Source organism: Silene latifolia, chromosome 10 (genome assembly GCF_048544455.1).
Source record: "Silene latifolia isolate original U9 population chromosome 10, ASM4854445v1, whole genome shotgun sequence".
NCBI lineage: Eukaryota > Viridiplantae > Streptophyta > Magnoliopsida > Caryophyllales > Caryophyllaceae > Silene > Silene latifolia.
The window spans coordinates 9,331,955-9,356,930 of NC_133535.1; the positions used below are offsets into that span (position 1 = coordinate 9,331,955).

The window sequence follows — 24,976 nt, forward strand, 5'->3', positions numbered from 1 at the left end:
AATTTGTCTAGGTATATGAATACAAGAGGGGCTATGTGGTGATTCTAATTGAATAAAGAGAGCATCATTTGTATCCCTTGGAATATTAAGATCCATTGCATGGTTTTGGACTCTATATGTCATTTGATGGTGTAAAGTTGCGGCATATGTGTTTCCAATTTGTGGGGTTCCAGTTATTTGCAGCTGGATTTGAAGATTTTGGAGAATTTATATTAAAGTTTGGAAACAGGGTAATAAATACAGTACCTGCATTGAGTGTTGTTTGTATGGTTGCAATATAAGCATGTTTGTATTCTTTGTACCTTGTATCCAATAGGGCTATTCGTGCCACAACAGGAAGACTTTTCCTACCAAGGAGAGTTAGTGCTAAACGTACTGCTCCATCATGAAGGTGGGTGTAACCACTTGTTTTCCAGGAGTGAAGCATAGCTTCATTAAGTCGGAGAGGAATCATTTGTTCTGCTTCTGTAGCTGGAACAAAATGTTGTTCTAACTGTGAGGCCAGAACAATTTCTCTAACTGTATTTTTATGTGGGCCAAGTGCTTGTTTGATTACTTTTGGAAATGAGGAATTTGGTTTTGTAAATGCTCGGTATGGATTTAACAAGGGAAGTTGAGTAATAGGAACTTTGCTTTTCTCATCTACATATTCTACTTTGTAAAGATAATCTACTTTATTAGCATTTGATTTGCCAGAAGAGGAAAATGTATGTGCTAAAATATTGAAGTATTTTCCATATTTTTTTATATGAGTCCAGAAACCATAACAGAATGCCTTATTTCTTATCTTTCCTTTAAAGTTTTAAATTATAATGAGTGTTCCTCCTCTTTAATATGATATAGCGGTATAAAGAAGCAGTTTTGATGTTCTTAAAATTACTAAACCGAGACAGCACATAGTTTTAACTTTTGTCTCAAGGTACAAGCTTTTAAGAACATCATAATTAATTCTCTATACTTTACTTCTCCTAGTATGAATTTTTTTGACGTGGAAGATCCACAGAGTAACAACCACAGAGCATACTTCTTCATACTTAGGGTATCTATGGAGGGGATAACTCATTATACTTTAATACTTCTTAGGAAGATAAGAGCCAAAGCTTAGACTGTCATGGCTCTGATACCAAGTTTACGAACACATAGTAAGTACAACCACAAAGGAGGTTGATTAGGATCGAAGTTATAATACGAAGTTATAATACTAAGAATAAAGAGTGGAACAAGAAGTTGTAAAGCTAGAACTTATATTAGGAATAAGAGTTAAGAGAATTTTTGATGTCAAGTGTTTTTTTTTTTTTTTTTTTTTTTTTTTTTCAACTTAGCTTGTGTTTGTAAGGTCACAAGCCTCTCTATTTATATTACTCAAGGAGGTTACATGATAAGCATGCCACATACACTTGGCACACCTTGGTGTTACACCTTGCACTACACCTAAGACACTTTGCTAGCTTATTTATTTTACACTTAACACTTATGTAGTGCTGACACCTAGCATACATGATTAGTACAAACTTTTTACCTTAATGGTAAATTTAGATTATTTATTTACATTTACATTTTCTTGTCTTATTCAAACCTAATAATACCATCTCCAAATAATGAGATTTATTATATCTACTAGTCCATATTTTTTTTAATTTGTATTTTCGATTTAAATTCTAAGTTTTTATAAGAGAAATTCGAGCTTTGATTTTCAGTTCCCATAGTTTCACTCCCCATTTGCTTTTTCACTTTTCTTTTTATATATTTCCGCATTTTGAGGTGTGTGATCACCCATGAATAGTTCTAAAGAAGGATTCGTGTCAGCCGACCCCAAATCATTTTCGGATTAAGGCTTTATTGTTGTTGTTGTTCTACGTGATATCCTTATGTTTTTTTGTTTTCTAAGAAATACCCCTCCTTTTCCACTAAAAAGCTTTGAAAGCCTATAATTCATGGTCACGAGTTCAGAACGCGATGATTCTTTTTATTTTTATTTTCAAACTAAAGATCTCGTACAAATGATTAATTTGGAAAAAAAATCGTACATAAGGTACCATGTACAATATCCGTAATTTTTCTTTTTATATATACCATTCGATTTTGTTCAGATTTGCAGTAGGTAGTAAAGCTCTTTCTCGTGAGTTAACACTGCTCCAAATTACACTTGGTAAACAAGACAATTGGATCCGGGTCGGGTCAATTTGGGGTTCTGGTTTTCAAGAAATCAGGCGGGTCGGACCATTTTGGGTTCAAGTTATTCTCGGGTTGATTGTTTTCAAGCTCTCATATCTTAATGCAAAACCCCGTCTCACTATTTAGTGTTCAACCGAACTCCCTCCTCCGACCTCCGACCTCCGACCTCCGACCTCCGACGATACACAACTCCTTTTCGGTGGCTGATTGGCTTCAGTTCTTCTCTCTCAAGTAAGGTTTTTCTATTTTTGGCCAAAACTCTAAATTATTCAAATTTTAAATAAAATCGATAAGATTGATAGTCTAGGGTTTGTGCAATTGGAGTGAGTAATTGCGTATTTTCTATATTTCCGAAACCCTAAATCAATGTTTTTGTTTATTTATTTTACGAGTTTGCCCTTCTGTCTGTTTAATCATGTTCCGAGAAATTGAAATTCATCATCGTTTTCTTGGTCTGTTATAAGCTATATTACTTTGATCAAGTTGCCTGTGTCGTCGTGCTCTGTTGTAAAATGAAGCGGCATTTAATGTCGCTTCTTGGCAGGAATGGTGTAATATAGGTTCTAGGTAAAAATCAACATTTTGACGAGCTTTTGTATATGTTGCCTGTTATGTGTACGCCTGATTGCCCACCAACTGTTTGACGAAATTCCTCAATGACAGAAAAAAAGCAAAGCTGATATTTTTTTGAAATATCAGAGGTGCGTACGAGATGGGGAAACGAGGAAAGAAGGGAGAAAATAGTGGGGTTGGTGCATCTTTGTCAATTAGAGAAGAAGCTAGCGGGAAACGACAATCACACAATCCTAAATCCATGCTTAAACTTAAGCACCTTCAGAATTTGGCTGTTTGGGCTACTGAGAATGCGCAGGCAGCTAGTTTGGGTGCCTTCTTTGGTCATTCTTTTGCTGAATTTGGCGAATTGTTGGGAGTTCGTCCTGATCCTTCTCTTTTCTCTTGCCAAAGGTCTTTCCTTTTTTTCTTGTACTCGGTTCTTTTAATATTTTAATGTCTATGGCTCTCTGTTCAATTGCGTTGTGGATTTTGGCTCTAGTCAGTTTAGGGTCGATATGGTGTTGGTGGTTCTGTTAATTTGATTTGGCTCTTGTTAGAAGAAATCATTTCTTTTCCTGACTAATGTGGGTTCCTTCTTAAATGTACAGGTGCGAAACAATTCTTCAACCGGGTTTCAACTGCACCATCCGGATTGAAAAGAATAAAGCGAAGAGGAAGCGACGCAGCAAAGTTATGGTTTCTGCACAGAATAATGCTGTTTACACCTGCCATTTTTGTTCCCATCGTAACTCAAAACGCGGGACCCCTAAAGGATATGTGAAAGAAATAGCTCCTTCGAGGGTCAGCTCTTCAATAAATGGATCTGTAAGCTCTGCAATACAAAGGGGCATTATAATGGAGAAAAATAGTACAAGCAATGCCACCATGGACAAGGCAAATGTAGCGCCCTTGCCAGAAGCAAGTAATGCTATTGATTTCCCAGTCGGCAGTCCAGCAAATCCGACAGCCACAACTGGTGTCAAATTGTTGGATAGTAAGAGGAAAAGGAAAAAATCTGGACTTAAGAAATCAGGTGATGAAACTTTGGTTAGCTCAGCTTCCGCTAAATTAGAAAAGGCCAGTGGCACCTCGAAGAGGAGAAAGAAATCTTGGACTACCCTTAAAGAAATAGCTGAAAATGAAGAAAATGAGAGAAATAAGAGGTTTACGAACTTCTCAATCCCATTTGTATTATAGGCAAGTTGTTTGGTAACTTGGATTGAACAATGAGTGCTGGGGAAATTTTGACGCCGATATTAACCATCTTCTAGTAACCGACGATTGGTCATCTCTGAAGACAGGTCAGTGTCAAAATTCTCAAAATTCTCAAGATTGCTCAAGTTTTGACTCCGATATCCACCATCTTTGCTTCGAGGTAGTTTTAGACTTTTAGTTTTGGGGTGTATTTCATTAATAGTAGACTGTTATTAGTGTGATGTGAGTTGATGGAGGATGAAATGACAATAGGTGTATGTTTCCTTAATTTGTTGCAAGATTTTTAACATGAGGTAATTTCATGGCAATTTTTTTATTGTTAATTGTACTTGATAGCATTGATTAAGCCTTATGCCCTTATCCTCGTAATTGGAATTGAGTTATCTCGTGCTTAATACTTTCTATTCAGAGTACTTAGCAATATAACTTGATAAGAACTCATTATTCAGGGGACTGGCTGATCTTCTCCAACGCCTCTCTCTTTCGACTTTTTCAGGAGAATGTTGCATCGAATTTAGATGGCTACTACTTTCAAACCCTAGAACTAGTTTAGTTTGTTTATTTATCTTCTGACCCTAAGTTTCTTTCTTACATCATATTATGCTCAATCTGGTTATTTAAATTGTCCTTGATTGAATCGTTGTGGAATGGTGACTAAATTAGCTATTCACTTTTTTTGCTTCATAAGTGATTTAGTCAGTCAGTCACCTATACTAATTTTAGGGTTTTGATGACACAAAAGTTTGTAACTTTGAATACCATTTTGGTGAAATCAATTTTATTTCACTATAATGGGTTGTCATCTTCACTACATTTTGTGATTTTGCGATGTTATCCCCTGGAATTTGCTGCTCTTATCAATTTTTTGTTGGTTATTTCGATTTCGTGGTCATTCCATAAAATTGTTGGAATTTTGTGATAATTTTCCGTCTTAGTTAAATTCCACTATATACTGTTTGGATATATGTTGAATTTGATTGATCACAGTGACTAATTAGAAATGCAATTTTTATCTTGGGCCATTTAGAAACAACCTTCTTTTGTTCACAATTTGCGGGACACATTGAGGCACTAGGTTACTGTTGTTTTTGTTGTATTTGATATGGTCATTGTTTTGTCGCCATTGGATGGTGACTAAATTAGCTATTCACGTTTTGCTTTGTATGTGATAGTCAGTCAGTCACCTATATTGACATTTTGTTTTTGACTACACCAGAGTTTTGTACTTTGGAAATCATTTAGCAAGATCAGCTATTGTTATAGTGGGTTCTCATCTGAACTACATTTTACGATGATATTCCTTGGTTTTATTTCAGACAGATTATATCAATTCTGTGACTTCTGAGTCATTGAAATGATTTACAACTTTCCTTCACTTCAACTCATGTTTTGTTCCTCCACAGTTTGGTTATATTTTGAACTTGATTGATTGTGAATTCATGATTGCTACCGCACCGTGTAATCATGTATGTGATATGATAGAGTCAGTCGTGGTGCTGCTGTGAAATGGTGACTAAACTAGCTATTCATTTTTACTTGATATACATGATATAGTAAACGTTTGAGTTTATGGCAGCAATTAGTGAGATTATTTCTCTTTCATTACCGTGGGCTGTGATTTTAACTACATTACGGTGCTATTCTTTGAAGTTTGAATGTGCTGTTTTTATAGAGGTGTGTTTGGCTAGATATATGGACTGTATCAAGACTTTTGGTTATATAACTTTTCTTTTTGTGTTCTGTTTGTGCTGCTGGAATTCAGAATGCTTTGACGGCGTTACCTCATTTTAGCTTTTCCCACATTGTGTGATTATGATCTTACCATTGTGACTTTGAAAACCATTTATATTCTTCTTCTACAACGATATCAAATGGTACATAGGACTAGAAATCCATGAACCTTGAAAAACACAAGATATTACTGTGGGGGAGGAGATAAAGTCTAAGACATAATTACCTGAAAAGTAGTACAGTATATAACAAGTTATTAGTCAAGTTTAAGTCGTGTTTACATTCAACTATGGCAGATTGTAGTATTTATAGTTCCTTCTGTGTACTTCAATTGTCGAGCGCCTGCTTTCAAAGTCACAGGTCCTTGGGAATCTGCAATCGTCAATGTTACAAGCAGAGTTAGTGTACTGTTGCGGAACTTTCTAATCAAATAGAAACTGTTATATTTTTATTACTGTACCTCTTGCAGGAAAATTTGTCTTTTACTAGCATTGGGAAGGTTGTCTCTTGCTGATTGAAGTCTGCTTATGGCATCGGTTATTTTCATTCGATCATGTGGCAAATGGTTGGAGCACGAGACACCTACACTAATCACAGAAACAATGCATTCCACTATTCGTTGAAGCTCATCTGTATTTGCTCTTGTGTCATCGACTTCTTCAGTATAGTCTTTTTCAAGTAATGGATCTACAATTTGCAAGACTTGTTCAGGTAATGCTGCTTCTGCATACATACGAAGGTTGTAGTCTTCCTTGAACATGTTGTTTGTTGGACTCTTCCCTGTCATGAGCTCAAGTAGCAATATGCCATAGCTATAAATGTCACCATCTTTAGACGCTTCGCTTCCAAGGCCATACTCTAACATGTGAACCCATTGACAATGCTTAGACACATTAGTGCAGAAAAAACTGGCTTTATAGATAGACAAGTTATAGAATACTTTAGACTGTCCTGATTTTATGCTTTGCCCTTCTTTTTCTCCGTCTTCTTTAGATTACTATTCACTATGAATATATGATAGATAGGCAAGCTCACTAACAGTGCATATAAACAGTCGTCTACTTAAGTAAGTTTAAATTACATAAACCAATTTAGCATCAGGTCCAGGGGATGACTGAGTTTTTGCGTCTTAGTCTTTTGATAATAATTTTGTTACTTGCTGTTTGTCAGTCTAATTTTAAAATGGAATCAAAATATTATTACCAGGAGCAGCGTAGCCTATCGTGCCTCTGATTCCAGTTGTGCTACTTTGATTCAGATGTTGTGGTTGAGTAAGAAACCGTGCTAATCCAAAATCCCCGACATGAGCAACCATATCATCATCGAGCAATATGTTGCTTGGTTTCAAGTCACAGTGCACAATTGGAATTTCACACTCATGATGGAGATAGTTGAGTGCATAGGCTACATCAATCGCTATATCCACCCGTTGAGATAGGCTCATGTTTCCATGCACTCCATGTAACCATCTGTCTAAACTCCCATTGGGCATGAACTCATATACTAGAGCTTTAAAATCATTTCCCTGAAAATCAATACTGGAACAAACTGTTATGATACCTACCAGATTCCGGTGACGCACATTCCTTAATGTTTTGCATTCTGACATGAAGCTCTTTGATGCACCACGGTGTTCCAGGTTGAGAACTTTCACAGCAACCGTCTTTCCATCCAAAATCCCCTTGAACACTGATCCAAAAGACCCCCTCCCAAGTAGGTTATCTGAAGAAAAACCAGCTGTCGCTTTAAGTAACATGTCGTAAGACACCTTCATAATTGCATTCCCCATCACTAAACCTGGTAAAAGAGGTGTCTTCTTTTTTTTAATACATGCCAGGTACAGCCCTGCTCCCATGGCCAAAACCGCAACAAGTGCACTGACAACGGGAATTATCAACTTAAGGGCATGGGGCATTGCTCTTTTTTTCCTTTTTGTGCTTTTATTCTGAATGCACTTAGGTAAATGCAACTGTTTAATCCCACCACAAAGCCTGCTATTGCCAGCAACAAAAATTGCATTTGCATTTGCAAATACCGAATTTGTTGGAACACTTCCCTCAAAATCGTTGTATGATAAGTTTAGGTAATATAATGTGGGAAATCTTGAGAAGAAGGGTGGAATTTGGCCAGACAAATTGTTTCGAGAAAGGTCAATTTTTAGGAGGCTAGACAAAGAAGTGAAGGATGGAGGAATATTTCCGTAGAAGGAATTTTCTGCCATGAACAGGTACTGAAGGTCAGCACAGTCACCTAAACCGTCTGGAATGACGCCTGAAAACTTATTGTTAGACAGTATTAAGATGTCTAGGTTATTTTGTTTACTCATTTCCAAAGGTAGGGAGCCTTTCAAATGATTATAAGACAAATCTAGTTCAACAAATGAAGCAGATCCTTCAAATAGCTCATTACCTAAGGTTCCACTGAGAAAGTTGTATGATAAGTACATGAACAACAAGCTTTTGCAATTTCCGAGGCTTGGAGGTATGCTCCCTTCCAATATATTATTCTGTAGACGAAGACTACTCAAGAATGATAAATTTCCCAATGAGTTTGGAATTTTACCTGACAGTCTGTTGGAAAGCAAATGAAGGTTTTCTAGAAACTGAAGCTTCCCGATATCATGAGGAATAGAGCCTGTTAATTTGCAGTTATCCATACCTATCTTAACTAAGCTGGCAAGATTGGTAATGCCTGCAGGAATTGTTCCGCTTATCAGAGTATCTTCGGTGATGAACCATTCCAATGAGGTGGAGAGATTGGCTACAGATTTGGGTAATATTCCTGAAAAGTTATTGCTTCCAAAATCTAGGATTGTTAATTGGCTACAGTTAACCAATGTATTTATGAAGTTGATATCACCCGCTAGGTAATTTCCCCGAATAGTTAAATCAGAGAGGTTATAAGAATACCGAAAATCATGAGGAAAGCTCCCAGTAAAACTATTGCCATCAAGTCCAAGAGTCTTAAGTGCTGTGAGGTTTTGTATCGTGATTGGAATTGATCCTGAAAAGTTGTTACCTCCAAGGTCTAACAAATACAATTGAGGAACGGTGAAGCCCATATGCTCAGGGAGTTCTCCATGCATTTGGTTGTCAAGAAAATTAAGATTTGTAAGGGATGAGAGATTGAAAAGGGATGTGGGAATTGTGCCAGAGAGTTTATTCTCTGCTAATCCAAGGAATGTCAGGTTTTGCATCCTATCAATGCTACTTGGGATAGTTCCTGTAAATGAGTTGTCAGCAGCAGATACTGCAACTAAGGAGGTAAGGTTTTGTATGATGTCAAAAAGAGGGCCTGTAAAATAGTTCTTGTGCACAATAAGATTTTCTAGCTCCGACAATGCACTTAATCCTGATGGGAGGTTTCCCCCGAGCTTGTTGTAGCCAAAGGAAATATATCTGAGCCTGCGACAACGAGATATATTGGCGGGAATTTCACCTACAAGTGTGTTATTATTTAGCCTTAGTTCTTCTAGCCTTAACACATGACTGACTTGTTTCGGGATTTCGCCAGTTAACCTATTATTAGAAAGCTTAATGATTTTCAGGAAGCTCAGGTTCCCTATGAAAGGGGATATAGTTCCTGCCAATCCTTTTGAATTTAGATCCAATACAGTCACTCGATTATGTGTGCGCCCACAAGTAATCCCCTCCCAACTACAATGCGGAATAGAGTCATTCCATGAACTTAAAACCCCATTCGGATGATCTACAAGCCGGTTTTTGATTGCCAGCAATGCGACTCGGTCAGTCTCGTTGCCTGAGTACTTAACACTACCCTGGGTTTCAGTTGCTGCAATATTTTGCACCAGGAAAACAAAGATTACAAGAAAAGCTGGTTTCTTTCTCAGTGTAGAAATGAAATTTGAGGGATTATCATGGGTTTGGTGGTGCATCTGTTTCATTTTTGTAACTTGTGAGCAGTTGTTTAAGTGTGATCTGAGTTGCTCTTCAACTTGATGTCTCTTTTTTATAAGCATTTTAATTAACCCAAACCCTTGTTTAAGACGTAAATATCCGTTCTAGACTTAAAACCGGTGAAGTATGCCAAATAAAACAAATCTAAAATACCCAGAGTCTCAAGTCATTGAAAGAAGTCACCTCACTTCATTTAAGTTGGACAACTGTTTATCAGCTACCAATATTGACATTCTGGTTCATAAAACGTCTACTTGGGCTAAATTTGTACACAAATTCTCATTTGTGACGGGCATATCCGTCGCAAGCTTGCGACGGGCCAAATACAACCCACATATAAGACAAAAGCAAATTGTCTAGGAAATAACATTCTCTTTTATCTTATTTTACCCATGTGGGTAGTATTTGATCCTTCGCAAGTTTGTGACGGATATATATGTCACAAGGGAGACTTGCAGCCAAATCCGTGTGAATTGTAAATCTTTGAGGTTTTTGTTTGTCTCGAGGAAGGGTGGAATTTTATGTAAGATAAGTTGAGGTGATATAATGTGCGAAATTTAGAGAATATTGCAAACCGATTTCGACCCTGACCCGTAACCCGACACGACCCAATAGTCAGTAACCTGAACAACCGAACCCGTACCCAAATTGACTTGATAGGAACCCGATCCGGTATTGACCCGATTAAATTGATGACTCGACAATTATTAAGCTTAGTACTGATTAAAATGGAAGAACGTTTGACGTCAAGTAAGTAAGCCAACTATTGGTCGAAAAACTAGGTTTTTTTTTTTTTGAGAAAAGATCATTATCATTAATAAAAAGTCATACGACTTCTACAACATATGCCAAGCTCAATCGGATACAAATCGATTACAACCATAGGAAATAAATTCTTGTTCAAAGAATGAAACACTGCAACAGAGTCTCTATCATCGATTTGCCGCAAAAGGCTTTCATCCATAAGAGGGTCTCCGAATCTTCCTTGACGAGTATCCATTTCTTCTGACGTGATTGATTGTAGCCATGAATCGGACAAAATATGTAAAACCATATAACGATCTATAACAACGCTGATCTTCTGCTGACTTATTAGAAAATTGCAAACGAACCAGAAAACGAAAGCTCTCAAACTGAGAGAAGGACACCACCGATAGACAGAAAGAGAGACGAAACAAAAACGAAAGCGGAAATTAAACAAAAACATAAAGGAAAATAGATTGCATACTATTGATTGAAAAATAAAGCAATTTTGGGGCTTACCATCGATTGATGATCGATGGGAGCCCCGTATAATTGATGGAGGCTAGGGTTTTTAGAAAGAGTTTTTTTTTAGAGAGAAGTCTCTACCAAGTTTTTTTGGTTGAAAAACTAGTTTTGATGGTTAAAAATTCAATGCTATAAAATAACTGAACCCGTTAATGACCGGGCCCGAAACCGTCCCAACCCAATACATCACCCGACGCGATAACAACTTGCCCTAAACCAAAAGGGTAGGCTGTCCCGATATGGCCGAACCTGATATGACCTCACTCGACTTAACCCAACCCAAATCAACCCGACTGAACCGATTGTCACCCTTAAAAAAATATGGGTTATTCTACATGGTAACCCTGTGTTTTTTCAAATTCTACATGGTAACCCTACTTTTCAGAGAACACACATGGTAACCCTCAACTCTGTTAATACGCATTGCCGTGACCCTTAACTTTTTTTCCGTCAATTTTGTCCGTTAAGTATGTGACGTGGCAAATTGAATTTTGAGACTTTCTACAAGGTAACCCTCTGTTTTTTAAAATCATACAAAATAACCCTATTCATTTTTTTTACAAGATAAACACTCTTAAAAATACTCCCTTAGTTCATAAATTTATCATTCTTAGTACATTTTTCACTCGATTACTCCAAAAAACGTCAACTCTTAATATTATCATCTCTTTAAGGTATCATTACCATAAATTTCCAAAAACCGGGTTCAATAATTAATAAAGAAATCCACTATTAAGTCAATGTTTACAAATGAGTCTCCACTCCTTAATTTTACCCAACTTTATTGTGTCAATTTATTGTATAAATTTGTCGAATAATTGAAGTAAGTTATTATTGTGTTTACAACATTTTTAATTTTGTCGTATTTGATGAGGTGTTGAAAACAAAAGTTTATTAATTAGATAAATCCTATGAATCAAATTTGGGATTGATTATTATAATGCTCGGAATAGAGTACTTCTACTTGGTATTTAGAATATCTTATTGTTCCGGGTGTAATTCCAGAGCAAGTATTGTTACCACCCGTGGCTTGTAGAATGACGTCTTTGCTTGAATCCTCCTTGCGGTCTCCTGAAACGATGAACAAACTGAGGGCTCGGCTTTGGCCGAGCGTACTCACTCCGACGCCCAAGTCAGTAAACTTAGAGGGATAAGTATATATTGTAGAGAGATAAGGAAGATATTACCAGATGAATAGTGATTCTTAGGTTAAATTCTGGATCCTTTCCTCAATGAGGGTTGAGGAGTATTTATAGACTTTCACCTTTTGTCACGTAGTGGCCAAGTGGCCAAGTGGCTAGCAGGTGGAAAGACCGTTCTACCCTCGGCCGATAGACCTATGGCGGGCCTAGTAGAGGTCTTTGGATATGAGTACGCGGATATGTGCCCTACCGGCCGGTTGCCATGCCGAGACCAGTGACAGTATGATGGGTTTTGATCGGCTAGGTTTGTCTAAGTCGTTGACTTGCTGTGGATATCTTTGACCTTGCTCAATATGTTGACTTGGTCAGCGGTGCAGAATATGCCCCATCACTTATTTTTTGATATTGAACAAAGTTCTTATTGGATTTTTCTTTAAAAACTCGGTTAATTAAAAGGGTAATGAGGGTGGATATGACAATTTGGGAGTAATCGAGTAAAATTGTGAAAAAAAGGATTGATTAAGGGATTATATTATTATGCACATGTGATTGTAGAAAAAGTAGGGTTAACTTGTAGAATTTTTAAAAATATAGGGTTACCTTATAGAAAATCTCAAAATTCAATTGGCCACGTCACATACTTAACGGATAAAACTGACGGAAAAAAAGTTAAGGATCACGGCAATGCGTATTAACAGAGTTAAGGGTTACCATGTGTGTTCTCTGAAAAGTAGGGTTACCATGTAGAATTTGAAAAAATATAAGGTTACCATGTAGAAAAACCCAAAAAATATTGAAAAAACCCAAACAAACGGTGAAGGCAATACATGAGAGTCTCCCACATACCACGACTGAACCGATCTCAGTGTTGTACCACCTCGCCGGACTCCGACAACTCGCCGTATACAATTCTCCTTTTGGGTGGCTTCAGTTATTCTCTCTCAAGTAAGGTTTTTCTATTTTAAATAAAATCGATATATATTATCGAGTTATTTAAATTAGACTTATTATCCTTAAATTGATAGTGTATTTGTGCAATTGGAGTGATTAATTGCTGCGTATTTTCTATTTTTACGAAACCCTAAATCTTTAATCTCTTTGCTCTTCTGCTTGTTTAATCATGTTCCCAGAAATTGCCTGTGTCGTCGTGCTCTGTTCTTAAATGAAGCGGCTTTTAGGGTCCGTTTGGATACAATTTTAGGAGGGAAGGGGAGGGGAGGGGGAGTGAGGGGAGGTGAAGGGAGGGGAGAGAAGGGGAGGGCAAATGGAATGTGAGTGTTTGGATAACATTTTGACGAGCTTTTGTATAGGTTCTATGTTAAATATAGGTTCGTTAAAAAGCTCGTCAAAATGTCTCGTCTTGGTAGAAATGGTGTAATATAGGTTCTATGTTAAAAAAGAACATTTTGACGAGCTTTTGTATATGTACGCCTGATTGCCCACCAACTGTTTGACGAAATTCCTCAATGACAGAAAAAAGCTGATATTTTTCAGAATATCAGAGGTACTTACGAGATGGGGAAACGAGGAAAGAAGAGAGAAAATAATGGGGTAGGTGCATCTTTGTCAATTAGAGAAGAAGCTAGCGGGAAACGACAATCACACAATCCTAAGTCCATGCTTAAACTTAAGCACCTTCAGAATTTGGCTGTTTGGGCTACTGAGAATGCGCAAGCAGCTAGTTTGGGCGCCTTCTTTGGTCATTCTTTTGCTGAATTTGGCGAATCATTGGGAGTTCCTCCTGATCCTTCTCTTTTCTCTTGCCAAAGGTCTTTCCTTTTTTCTTCTTCTACTCAGTTCTTTTAATATTTTAATGTGTATGATTCTCTGTTCAATTGCGTTGTGGATTTCGGCTCTAGTCAGTTTAGGGTCGATGTGGTGTTGGTGGTTCTGTTAATTTGATTTGGCTCTTGTTAGAAGAAATCATTTCTTTTCCTGACTAATGTGGGTTCCTTCTTAAATGTACAGATGCGAAACAATTCTTCAACCGGGTTTCAACTGCACCATCCGGATTCAAAAGAATAAAGCAAAGAGGAAGGGACGCACCAAAGTTATGGTTTCTGCACAGAATAATGCTGTTTACACCTGCCATTTTTGTTCCCATCGTAACTCAAAACGTGGGACCCCTAAAGGATATGTGAAAGAAATAGCTCCTTCGAAGGCCATCTCTTCGATAAATGGATCTGTAAGCTCTGCAATACAAAGGGGCATTATAATGGAGAAAAATAGTACAAGCAATGCCACCATGGACAAGGCAGATGTAACGCCCTTGCCAGCAGCAAGTAATGCTATTGATTTCCCAGTCGGCAGTTCAGCAAGTCTGACAGCCACAACTGGTGTCAAATTGTTGGATAGTAAGAGGAAAAGGAAAAAACCTGGACCTAAGAAATCAGGTGATGAAGCTTTGGTTAGCTCAGCTTCCGATAAATTAGAAAAGGCCAGTGGCACCTCGAAGAGGAGAAAGAAATCTTGGACTACCCTTAAAGAAATAGCTGAAAATGAAGAAAATGAGAGAAATAAGAGGTTTACGAACTTCTCAATCCCATTTGTATTATAGGTAAATTGTTTGGTGACTTGGATTGAACAATGAGTGATGGGGAAATTTTGACGCCGATATTTACCATCTTCTAGTAACCGACGATTGGTCATCTCTGAAGACAGGTCAGTGTCAAAATTCTCAAGATTGCTCAAGTTTTGACTCCGATATCCACCATCTTCTTTGCTTCGAGGTAGTTTTAGTTTTGGGGTGTATTTCGTTAATAGTAGACTGTTATTCGTGTGATGTGAGTTGATGGAGGATGAAATGACAATTGGTGTATGTTTCCTTAATTTGTTGCAAGATTTATAACATAAGGTAATTTGATGGCAATTTTCTTTATTGTTAATTGTACTTGATAGCATTGAGCCTTATGCCCTTATCCTTGTAATTGGAATTGACTCGTCTGGTGCTTAGTTCTTTCTATTCAGAGTACTTAGCAATTATAACTTGATAAGAACTCGTGATTCAGGGAAGGCTGATGTTTTCCAATGCCTCTCTTTCGACTTTTTCAGGAGAATGTTGCCTCTCTTTCGACTTTTTCAGGAGAATGTTGCGTCGAATTTAGATGGATACTTCGTTCAAACCCTAGAACAATTTGACCTTAGCATATGTTGAGTATTTAGTTTTGATAATGACAAGTTTATGTATGCTAATGATGTGTGTTTCGTGATTGGAAGTGTGAAGACAATTCTTTGGAGGCTACATGGTACATGCCACTGGTTTAGACCAGAGGACTCTTACTCAAAGAAACCTGCTTAAAGGGATTATGGCTGACGAGAATTCAGCTGCTCATGTATGTTACCTTCGCCATTTATGAGCTACAGAGAATATCTTTTGGATGGCTGAACTGAAGTGGCTACTATAATTACTTGCTTTGATTGCAGGATATCAACAGTGAAATACCTGAGTACGGTTTGCTGCGAGGTGCTTTGAGCTTCTAATCTTGTCTCAGTTACTTGCTTTGTTGTTGTGTGTGGTCACTGTTACATGACTGATGGTTCGGTATTCGAGGAACGGGTTTGAGTTCTTAAATGGTATTGAGTTCGAGTTTAAAGCACCAGTCAACCTAGATTACTAACAGAGTAACAGATTCCTTCCCAGAACAGATTCGGACTGAACCCTAATCCATGCAACTATGTAGAATGGAGACTTGTGTACTTATTGTTGCAACGACATAACTCGCAGTGCCTCCTCTCCCACCCTCCTCTGCGCCACTAGTAGCGCTCTTAGTAGCAAAGAATTCGTCATGGCCGACTTGGGTGAACTTCACTATTTTCAGGATGTTTATGTCACTTCAAATTTGGCAGGGCTCTTTCTCTGGCAGTTCAACTACAACACCAGTACCCCAGTGCTTCTGGCAGTTCAAATATATGGCAGAAATTTGAGAATGGCGAAAATGGGCTATTGTAATCCGTGTGCCCACTTCCCTTGACACTTGTACTAAACTACATGGCGAATCTGACGCCGCTTTTGATGATCCTCGTACCAACCATTCAAATGCTCTGAAAAATATACGTCGGTATATCAATGGTACGTTGAGCCATGGTCTTCAAATCTATAAGTCGCCTTTGTCTTCACTTGCCGTATTCTCCAATGCTGACTAAGCCAGTTGCCTCCACACCTTTCGCTCCACATCAAGGTACTGTGTCCAAAACATGCTGGCTTCATGCACTCGTTCACAAACTCGGTCATCCAGTGATGAGCGCCACTCTAGTTTATTGCAATAATATGAGTGCAGTCCACTTGTCGGCGCATCATGTACATCAACATAACAAGTACATTGAAATAGACATCCGTTTTGTACAAGAAAACCAACTCGACCAGGTCCGTGTCTTCCTCGTCATTTCGTTTCTTCAATATGCTGATATTTTCTAGGAGAGCCTCCCTACACAGCTACACTATTCTTCTAAGAGTTTGATCCATCCTTTGCATTCGTCCTGCCTTGATTGCAGGGGTGTGTTAGACACTATTTATGTGTCCCTTTGTATTTACATTATTAGTAATCCCCTGGAATAATACAAGTCAATCCCTTGGAAGGTTTCAATTCCTACAGTCTCAGGAAGTTTTCTTATATTCTTCTAGACCGATATCAAATGGATGTTGTACATAGGGCTAGAAATCCATGAACCTTGACAAACACAAGATATCACTGTGGGGAGAGGAGATAAACTAAACTACGGAGTATAAAACATAATTACCTGTAAAGTAGTATAGTACAATAGTACATACAAGTTATTAATAAAGTTTACAGCGAATTGACAAAGCGTAATAGTTGTGTTTACATTCAACTACGGCAGTTTGTAGTATTTATAGTTCTATCTTAGGACTTCAGTTGTCGAGCGCCTGCTTTCAAAGTCACAGGCCCTTGGGAATCTGCAATCGTCAATGTGACAAGCAAAGTTAGTTTACTGTCAGCAGAACTTTCTAAGCAAAACGAAACTGTTATATTTTGTCACTCATAAGTATGATATGTTTAATGATATACCTCTTGCAGGAAGATTGTCTTTAACTAGCATTGGGCAGGTTGTCTCTTGCTGATTGAAGTCTGCTTATGGCATCGGTTATTTTCATTCGATCATGTGGCAAATGGTTGGAGCACGACACTCCTACACTCATCACAGAAACAATGCATTCCACTCTTCGTTGAAGCTCGTCTTTATTTGCTCTCGTCTCATCGACTTCTTCAGTGAGATCGTCTTTTTCAAGTAATGGATCTACAATTTGTAGGACTTGGTCAGGTAATGCTCCTCTTGCATGCAGATGAAGGTTGTAGCCTTCCTTAAACATGTCATCTGTTGGACTTTTTCCTGTCATCAGCTCAAGTAGCAATATACCATAGCTGTAAACATCACCCTCTGTAGATGGCTCACTTCCGAACCCGTACTCTGACATATGACCCATGACAAGGCTTAGACACATAAATAGGGAGTAGATAGATAGATAGATAAGCAAGAGTAAAAACATTCATTTATTATATATATTAGCTTGGCAACCTCACAAACCGTGTTTGTGTTTGTATGAAGCGCTCTACATTTTGGTAAGAAAAAAACATATTCCAGCAACCATTTTAGCATCAGGTCCAGAGGATTACTTAGTTTCTGCACTGAAGTATGATTATATTATCTCATGGTCTTCATCAGACTAATTAAGTAATTATAATTAGGAATCACACTATTATTACCTGGAGCAGCATAGCCTACGGTTCCCTTGATCCCAATTGTACTACTTTGATTTGGATGACGAGGTTGAGTAAGAAACTTTGCTAATCCAAAATCCCCAACATGAGTGACCATGTCATCATCTAGCAATATGTTGCTTGGTTTCAAGTCGCAGTGCACTATTGGAGTTTCACACTCATGGTGAAGATAGTTGAGTGCATGGGCTACATCAATCGCTAAATTAACCCTTTGAGCAAGGCTCATGTTTTGATGCACCCCATGTAACCATCTGTCTAGACTCCCATTGGGCATGAACTCATATACTAGAGCTTTAAAATCATTTCCCTGAAAATCAATACTGGAACAAACTGTTATGATACCTACCAGATTCCGGTGACGCACATTCCTTAATGTTTTGCATTCTGACATGAAGCTCTTTGATGCACCACGGTGTTCCAGGTTGAGAACTTTCACAGCAACCGTCTTTCCATCCAAAATCCCCTTGAACACTGATCCAAAAGATCCTCTCCCAAGTAGGTTATCTGAAGAAAAACCAGCTGTCGCTTTAAGTAACATGTCGTAAGACACCTTCATAATTGCATTCCCCATCACTAAACCTGGTAAAAGAGGTGTCTTTTTTTTTTTAATACATGCCAGGTACAGCCCTGCTCCCATGGCCAAAACCGCAACAAGTGCACTGACAACGGGAATTATCAACTTAAGGGCATGGGGCATTGCTCTTTTTTTCCTTTTTGTGCTTTTATTCTGAATGCACTTAGGTAAATGCAACTGTTTAATCCCACCACAAAGCCTGCTATTGCCAGCAACAAAAAACGCACTTCGATTTGCAAATACTGAATTTGTTGGAACACTTCCCTCAAAATCGTTGTATGACAAGTTTAGGTAATATAATGTGGGAATTTTAGAGAAGAAGGGTGGGATTGGGCCAGACAAATTATTTTGAGAAAGGTCAATTTCTTGCAGGCTAGACAAAGAAGCAAAGGGTGGAGGAATATTTCCATAGAAGGAATTTCCATCCATATACAAGTATTGAAGGTCAGAACAGTCACCTAAACCGTCTGGAATGATGCCTGAAAACTTATTGTTAGACAGTATTAAGATGTCTAGGTTATTTTGTTTACTCATTTCCAAAGGTAGGGAGCCTTTCAAATGATTATGAGACAAAACTAGTTCAACAAATGAAGCAGACCCTTCAAATAGCTCATTCCCTAAGGTTCCACTGAGTTCGTTGTATGATAAGTACATGTACAACAAGCTTTTGCAATTTCCAAGGCTTGGAGGTATGCTCCCTTCCAATATATTATTCTGTAGACGAAGACTACTCAAGAATGATAAATTTCCCAATGAGTTTGGAATTTTACCTGTCAGTCTGTTGGAAAACAAATGAAGTTTTTCTAGAAACTGAAGCTTCCCAATATCATGAGGAATAGAGCCTGTTAATTTGCAGTTATCCATAACTAAATTAACTAAGCTGGCAAGATTGGTAATGCCTGCAGGAATTGTTCCGCTTATCAGAGTATCTTCGGTGATGAACCATTCCAATGAGGTGGAGAGATTGGCTACAGATTTGGGTAATATTCCTGAAAAGTTATTGCTTCCAAAATCTAGGATTGTTAATTGGCTACAGTTAACCAATGTATTTATGAAGTTGATATCACCCGTTAGGTAATTTCCCCGAATAGTTAAATCAAAGAGGTTATAAGAATACCGAAAATCATGAGGAAAGCTCCCAGTAAAACTATTGCCATCAAGTCCAAGAATCTGAAGTGCTGTGAGGTTTTGTATCGTGATTGGAATTGATCCTGAAAAGTTGTTACCTCCAAGGTCTAACCAATACAATTGAGGAACGGTGAAGCCCATATGCTCGGGGAGTTCTCCATGCATTTGGTTGTCAAGAAAATCAAGAGTTGTAAGGGATGAGAGATTGAAAAGGGATGTGGGAATTGTGCCAGAGAGTTTACTCCCTCCAAATCCAAGGATTGTTAGGTTTTGCAACCTACCAATGGTACCTGGGATTGTCCCGGTAAACGAGTTCCCTGCAGCAGATACTCCAACTAAGGAGGTAAGGTTCTGTATGATGTCGAAAACAGGACCTGTAAGATAGTTATAGTGCACACGAAGGGCTTGTAGCTCCGACAATGCACTTAATCCTGCTGGGAGTCTTCCCCCAAGCTTGTTGTAGGTGAAGGAAATATCTCTGAGCCTGCGACAACGAGATATATTGGCTGGAATTTCACCTACAAGTGTGTTATTATCTAGCACTAGTTCTTTCAGCCTTAATATATAACCGACTTGTTTGGGGATTTGGCCAGATAAACTATTATTAGAAAGCTTAATGATTTTCAGGAAACTCAGATTCCCTATGAAAGGGGATATGGTTCCTGCCAATCCTTTTGAATTTAGATCCAATACAGTCACTCGATTATGTGTGCGCCCACAAGTAATCCCCTCCCAACTACAGTGCGGAATAGAGTCGTTCCATGAACTTAAAACCCCATTCGGATGATCTACAAGCCGGTTTTTGATTGCCAGCAATGCGACTCGGTCAGTCTCGTTGCCTGAGTACTTAACACTACCCTGGTTTTCAGTTGCTGCAATATTTTGCACCAGGAAAACAAAGACTACAAGAAAAGCTGGTTTCTTTCTCAGTAAAGAAACGAAATTTGAGGGATTATCTGGGGTTTGGTGGTGCATCTGTTTCATTTTTGTAACTTGTGAGCAGTTGTTTAAGTGTGATCTGAGTTGCTCTTCAACTTGATGTCTCTTTTTTATAAGCATTTTAATTAACCCAAACTCTTGTTTAAGACGTAAATATCCGTTCTAGACTTAAAACTGGTCAAATATGTCAAATAAAACAAATCTAAGTTGGTCAATGTTCTGTGACAACTGTTTATCAGCTACCAATATTGACATTCTTTGAAGTTTGAATGTGTTGTTTTTATAGAGGTGTGTTTGGCTAGATATATGGACGGTATCAAGACTTTTGGTTATATAACTTTTCTTTTTGCGTTCTGTTTGTGCTTCTGGAATTTAGAATGCTTTGACAGTGTTCCCTCATTTTAGCTTTTCCTACATTGTGTGATTATGATCTTACCATTGTGACTTTGAAAACCATTTATATTCTTCTTCTACAACGATATCAAATGGTACATAGGACTAGAAAGCCATGAACCTTGAAAAACACAAGATATTACTGTGGGGGAGGAGATAAACTCTAAGACATAATTACCTGAAAAGTAGTACAGTATATAACAAGTTATTAGTCAAGTTTAAGTCGTGTTTACATTCAACTATGGCAGATTGTGGTATTTATAGTTCTATCTTAGTACTTCAATTGTCGAGCGCCTGCTTTCAAAGTCACAGGTCCTTGGGAATCTGCAATCGTCAATGTTACAAGCAGAGTTAGTGTACTGTTAGCGGAACTTTCTAATCAAATAGAAACTGTTATATTTTTATTACTGTACCTCTTGCAGGAAAATTTGTCTTTTACTAGCATTGGGAAGGTTGTCTCTTGCTGATTGAAGTCTGCTTATGGCATCGGTTATTTTCATTCGATCATGTGGCAAATGGTTGGAGCACGAGACACCTACACTAATCACAGAAACAATGCATTCCACTATTCGTTGAAGCTCATCTCTATTTGCTCTTGTGTCATCGACTTCTTCAGTATAGTCTTTTTCAAGTAATGGATCTACAATTTGCAAGACTTGTTCAGGTAATGCTGCTTCTGCAAACATATGAAGGTTGTAGTCTTCCTTGAACATGTTGTCTGTTGGACTCTTCCCTGTCATGAGCTCCAGTAGCAATATGCCATAGCTATAAATGTCACCATCTTTAGACGCTTTGCTTCCGAGGCCATACTCTAACATGTTAACCCATTGACAATGGTTAGACGCATAAGTGCAGGAAAAGCTGGCTTATAGATAGTGAGGATTTAGAATACTTCAGACTGTCCCAATTTAAGTTTTGCCTTTCTTTTTGCCTTGTTTTGTCAGATTACTCATGACTACGAATATATAATAAATAGGCAGATTACTAATGTTGTTACATGCTTTTTGTCAATAATTTTAATCGGAGTCAATATTATTACCTGGAGCAGCATAGCCTATAGTGCCCCTGATTCCAGTTGTGCTACTTTGATTCGGATGTTGTGGTTGAGTAAGAAACCTTGCTAATCCAAAATCCCCAACATGAGCGACCATATCCTCATCTAACAATATGTTGCTTGGTTTCAAGTCGCAGTGCACAATTGGAGCTTCACACTCATGGTGGAGATAGTTGAGTGCATGTGCCACATCAATTGCTATGTCCACCCTTTGAGCAAGTCTCATATTTCCATCCACTCCATGCAACCATCTATCTAAACTTCCGTTTGGCATGAACTCATATACTAGAGCTTTAAAATCATTTCTCTGAAAATCAATACTGGAGCAAGCTGTTATGATGCCTACCAGATTCCGATGACGGATATTCCTCAATGTTTTGCACTCTGACATGAAGCTCTTTGATGCACCACAATGTTGCAGGTTGAGAACTTTCACAGCAATCGTCTTTCCATCCAAAATCCCCCTGAACACTGATCCAAAAGCCCCCCTCCCAAGTAGGTTCTCTGAAGAAAAACCAGCTGTCGCTTTGAGTAACATGTTGTAAGACACTTTCATAATTTCATTCCCCATCACTGAACCTGATAAAAGAGGTGTCTTCTTGTTTTTGATACATACCAGGTACACCCCTGCTCCCATGGCCAACACCGCAAGAAGTGCACTGACTATGGGAATTATCACCTCAAGGGCACGAGGCATTGTTCTTTTTTTCCTTTTTGTGCTTTCATTCTGAATGCACTTAGGTAAATGCAGCGGTTGAATCCCTCCACAAAGCCTGTTATTGCCAGCAACAAAAAATGCACTTGCATTTGCAAATACGGAATTTGTTGGAACCCTTCCCTCAAAATTGTTGTAAGACAAGTCAAGATAATATAATGTGGGAAATTTAGAGAAGTAGTCTGGAATCGAGCCAGATAAATTGTTTCGAGAAAAGTCAATTTCTTGGAGGCTCGCCAAAGAAGTAAAGAATGAAGGAATGTTTCCATGGAAGGAATTTCCATCCATATACAAATATTGAAGGTCAGAACAGTACCCAAGACCCTCTGGAATCACACCTGAGAACTTGTTCTTAGACAGTCTAAACTTTACTAAGCTGGTTTGTTTACTACTCTCGAAAAATAGAGCGCCTTCCAAAAAATTATGAGACAAATCTACTTCAATAAATCCAGCAGATCCTTCAAATAGCTCATTGCTCAAGGTTCCAGTGAGTCTGTTGTATGATAAATTCATGAACAACAGGCTTTGGCAATTCCCGAGGCTTGGAGGTATGCTCCCTTCCAATATGTTGTCCTGTAGACGAAGGTCGCTCAAGCGTGATAAATTTCCCAAAGAGTTAGGAACTTTACCTGATAGTCTGTTGGAATAAAAATAAAGCGTTTCAAGAAACTGAAGCTTCCCGATATCAGGAGGAAGAGATCCTGTTAATTTGCAGTTATCCATAACTAAATTAACAAGGCTGGCGAGATTGGTAATGCCTGCAGGAATTGTTCCGCTTATCAGAGTATCTTCAGCAACGAACCATTGCAAAGAGGTGGAGAGATTGGCTATAGCATTGGGTAACATTCCTGAAAAATTATTATTTCCAAAATCTAGGATTGTTAACTGAGTACAGTTAACCAATGTATTAATGAAGTTGATATCACCCGCTAGGTAATTCCGTTGAATAGACAAATCGAATAGGCTATAAGAATACCGAAAATCATGAGGAAAGCTTCCAGTAAAACTATTGTTATCAAGTCCAAGAATCTGAAGTGCTGTGAGGTTTTGTATAGTGATTGGAATTGATCCTGAAAAATTGTTATCCCCGAGGTCTAACCAATTCAAACGAGGAACGGTGAATCCCATATGCTCGGGGAGTTCTCCATGCATTTGATTGTCAAGAAAATCAAGAACTTGAAGGGATGAGATATTGAAAAGGGATGTGGGCATTGTACCCGAAAATTTATTCTCTGAACATGCAAGGATTGTTAGGTTTTGCATCCTGCCAATGCTACTTGGGATTGTTCCTGTAAATGAGTTCTCTGCAGCAGATACTGTTTCTAAGGACGTAAGATTTTGTATGATGTCGAAAAGAGGGCCTGTAAAATAGTTATTGTGCACACGAAGGTCTTGTAGCTCCGACAATCCACTTAATCCTGCTGGGAGTCTTCCCCCAAGCTTGTTGAAGCCTAAGGAAATATATCTGAGGCTGCGACAACGAGATATATTGGCTGGAATTTCACCTACAAGTGTATTATTATTTAGCCGAAGTTCTTCTAGCCTGAATACATGACCGACTTGTTTGGGGATTTCGCCTGATAAACTATTATTATAAAGCTTAATGATTTTCAGGAAGCTCAGATTTCCTATGAAAGGAGAAACAGTTCCTCCCAATCCTTTTGAACTTAGATCCAATACAGTCACTCGATTATGTGTGCGCCCACAAGTAATCCCCTCCCAACTACAGTGCGGAATAGAGTCATTCCATGAACTTAAAACCCCATTCGGATGATCCACTAGCCGGTTTTTGATTGCCAGCAATGCGACTCGGTCGGTTTCATTTCCCCGGTACTCGACACTACCTTGGGCTCCAGTTGCAGCAACATTTTGCACCAGAAAAACAAAGATGACAAGAAAAGCTGGTTTTTTTCTCAGGGAAGAAATGAGATTTTGGTGGTGTATTATTAGTTTCATTCTTGTAGCTTGTAAGCAATAGTTTTAAGTATATTTCCTTTTGTTATAGGCATTTTAAGTAATCATAATTTATTATGTGATCTACAATTCTACATTTCTAAGCCATTATTCCCTCTTTAAGCATTAGAAAATTGTTTTAATAACAGACTGTTTGGACCTACAGAGTGCAGGGAGTCAACTCTCTCCACTGAAGTTCCTCAATGTTCTGTAACAGCAGTTCGTCACCTACCAATATTGACATTCTGGTCCATAATTGTAGGCTTGATGAAGCTTTAATAATGCTTCGCTTGCACGCGGACAAGATAATTGCAGGCTTGTAGTGATCAGTTCCAACTTTTGGGATGGTGGTTATCAGTAATTTTTACTTTGTTTTTAGGTTATTGTATGGATCCAAACCGAACAGATATCCGAATCAACACAGAATTGGATCACCCGTTTGCCATGTTTAATTTTTTTTTTTTTTTTATAAGGTAAGAAA

General features: G+C 38.2%; 5 protein-coding genes across 9 annotated transcripts; 2 read left to right on the plus strand and 3 right to left on the minus strand.

Moving 5' to 3' along the window:
- The first annotated feature begins 2,096 nt into the window (after positions 1–2,096).
- On the plus strand, positions 2,097–6,233 carry LOC141604993 (uncharacterized). 4 transcript variants are annotated; one of them, XM_074423605.1, is made up of 4 exons: positions 2,097–2,406; positions 2,875–3,141; positions 3,339–4,031; positions 6,146–6,233. In XM_074423605.1, exons 1-3 carry the CDS (start codon positions 2,276–2,278, stop codon positions 3,925–3,927), a joined length of 987 nt encoding a protein of 328 aa, XP_074279706.1. In that variant the 5' UTR covers positions 2,097–2,275; the 3' UTR covers positions 3,928–4,031; positions 6,146–6,233. The 4 variants fall into 4 exon arrangements, with proteins under 4 accessions (XP_074279706.1, XP_074279710.1, XP_074279708.1 ...); XM_074423609.1 differs by lacking the exon at positions 6,146–6,233 and having other exon boundaries at positions 2,100–2,543; positions 2,659–3,141; positions 3,339–4,213; XM_074423607.1 differs by lacking the exon at positions 6,146–6,233 and having other exon boundaries at positions 2,100–2,406; positions 2,720–3,141; positions 3,339–4,213.
- LOC141604989 (uncharacterized) lies at positions 4,219–9,664 on the minus strand. The gene is made up of 3 exons (XM_074423602.1): positions 6,880–9,664; positions 6,137–6,534; positions 4,219–6,048 (listed from the first exon to the last, which is right to left on the minus strand). The coding sequence occupies exons 1-3, from the start codon at positions 9,653–9,655 to the stop codon at positions 6,031–6,033; spliced, it is 3,192 nt and encodes a 1,063-aa protein (XP_074279703.1). The 5' UTR covers positions 9,656–9,664; the 3' UTR covers positions 4,219–6,030.
- Positions 6,146–14,873, plus strand: LOC141604994 (uncharacterized). Of its 2 annotated transcripts, none has more exons than XM_074423610.1 (3): positions 6,146–6,387; positions 13,478–13,773; positions 13,973–14,873. In XM_074423610.1, the coding sequence occupies exons 1-3, from the start codon at positions 6,358–6,360 to the stop codon at positions 14,559–14,561; spliced, it is 915 nt and encodes a 304-aa protein (XP_074279711.1). In that variant the 5' UTR covers positions 6,146–6,357; the 3' UTR covers positions 14,562–14,873. The 2 variants fall into 2 exon arrangements, with proteins under 2 accessions (XP_074279711.1, XP_074279712.1); XM_074423611.1 differs by having other exon boundaries at positions 13,499–13,773.
- Positions 14,874–17,048: 2,175 nt separating this feature from the next.
- LOC141604991 (uncharacterized) lies at positions 17,049–20,500 on the minus strand. The gene is made up of 2 exons (XM_074423603.1): positions 17,725–20,500; positions 17,049–17,428 (listed from the first exon to the last, which is right to left on the minus strand). The coding sequence occupies exons 1-2, from the start codon at positions 20,498–20,500 to the stop codon at positions 17,049–17,051; spliced, it is 3,156 nt and encodes a 1,051-aa protein (XP_074279704.1).
- Positions 20,501–20,749: 249 nt separating this feature from the next.
- Positions 20,750–24,777, minus strand: LOC141604992 (uncharacterized). The gene is made up of 3 exons (XM_074423604.1): positions 21,813–24,777; positions 21,187–21,584; positions 20,750–21,097 (listed from the first exon to the last, which is right to left on the minus strand). Exons 1-3 carry the CDS (start codon positions 24,496–24,498, stop codon positions 21,080–21,082), a joined length of 3,102 nt encoding a protein of 1,033 aa, XP_074279705.1. The 5' UTR covers positions 24,499–24,777; the 3' UTR covers positions 20,750–21,079.
- Between the last annotated feature and the right edge of the window lie 199 nt (positions 24,778–24,976).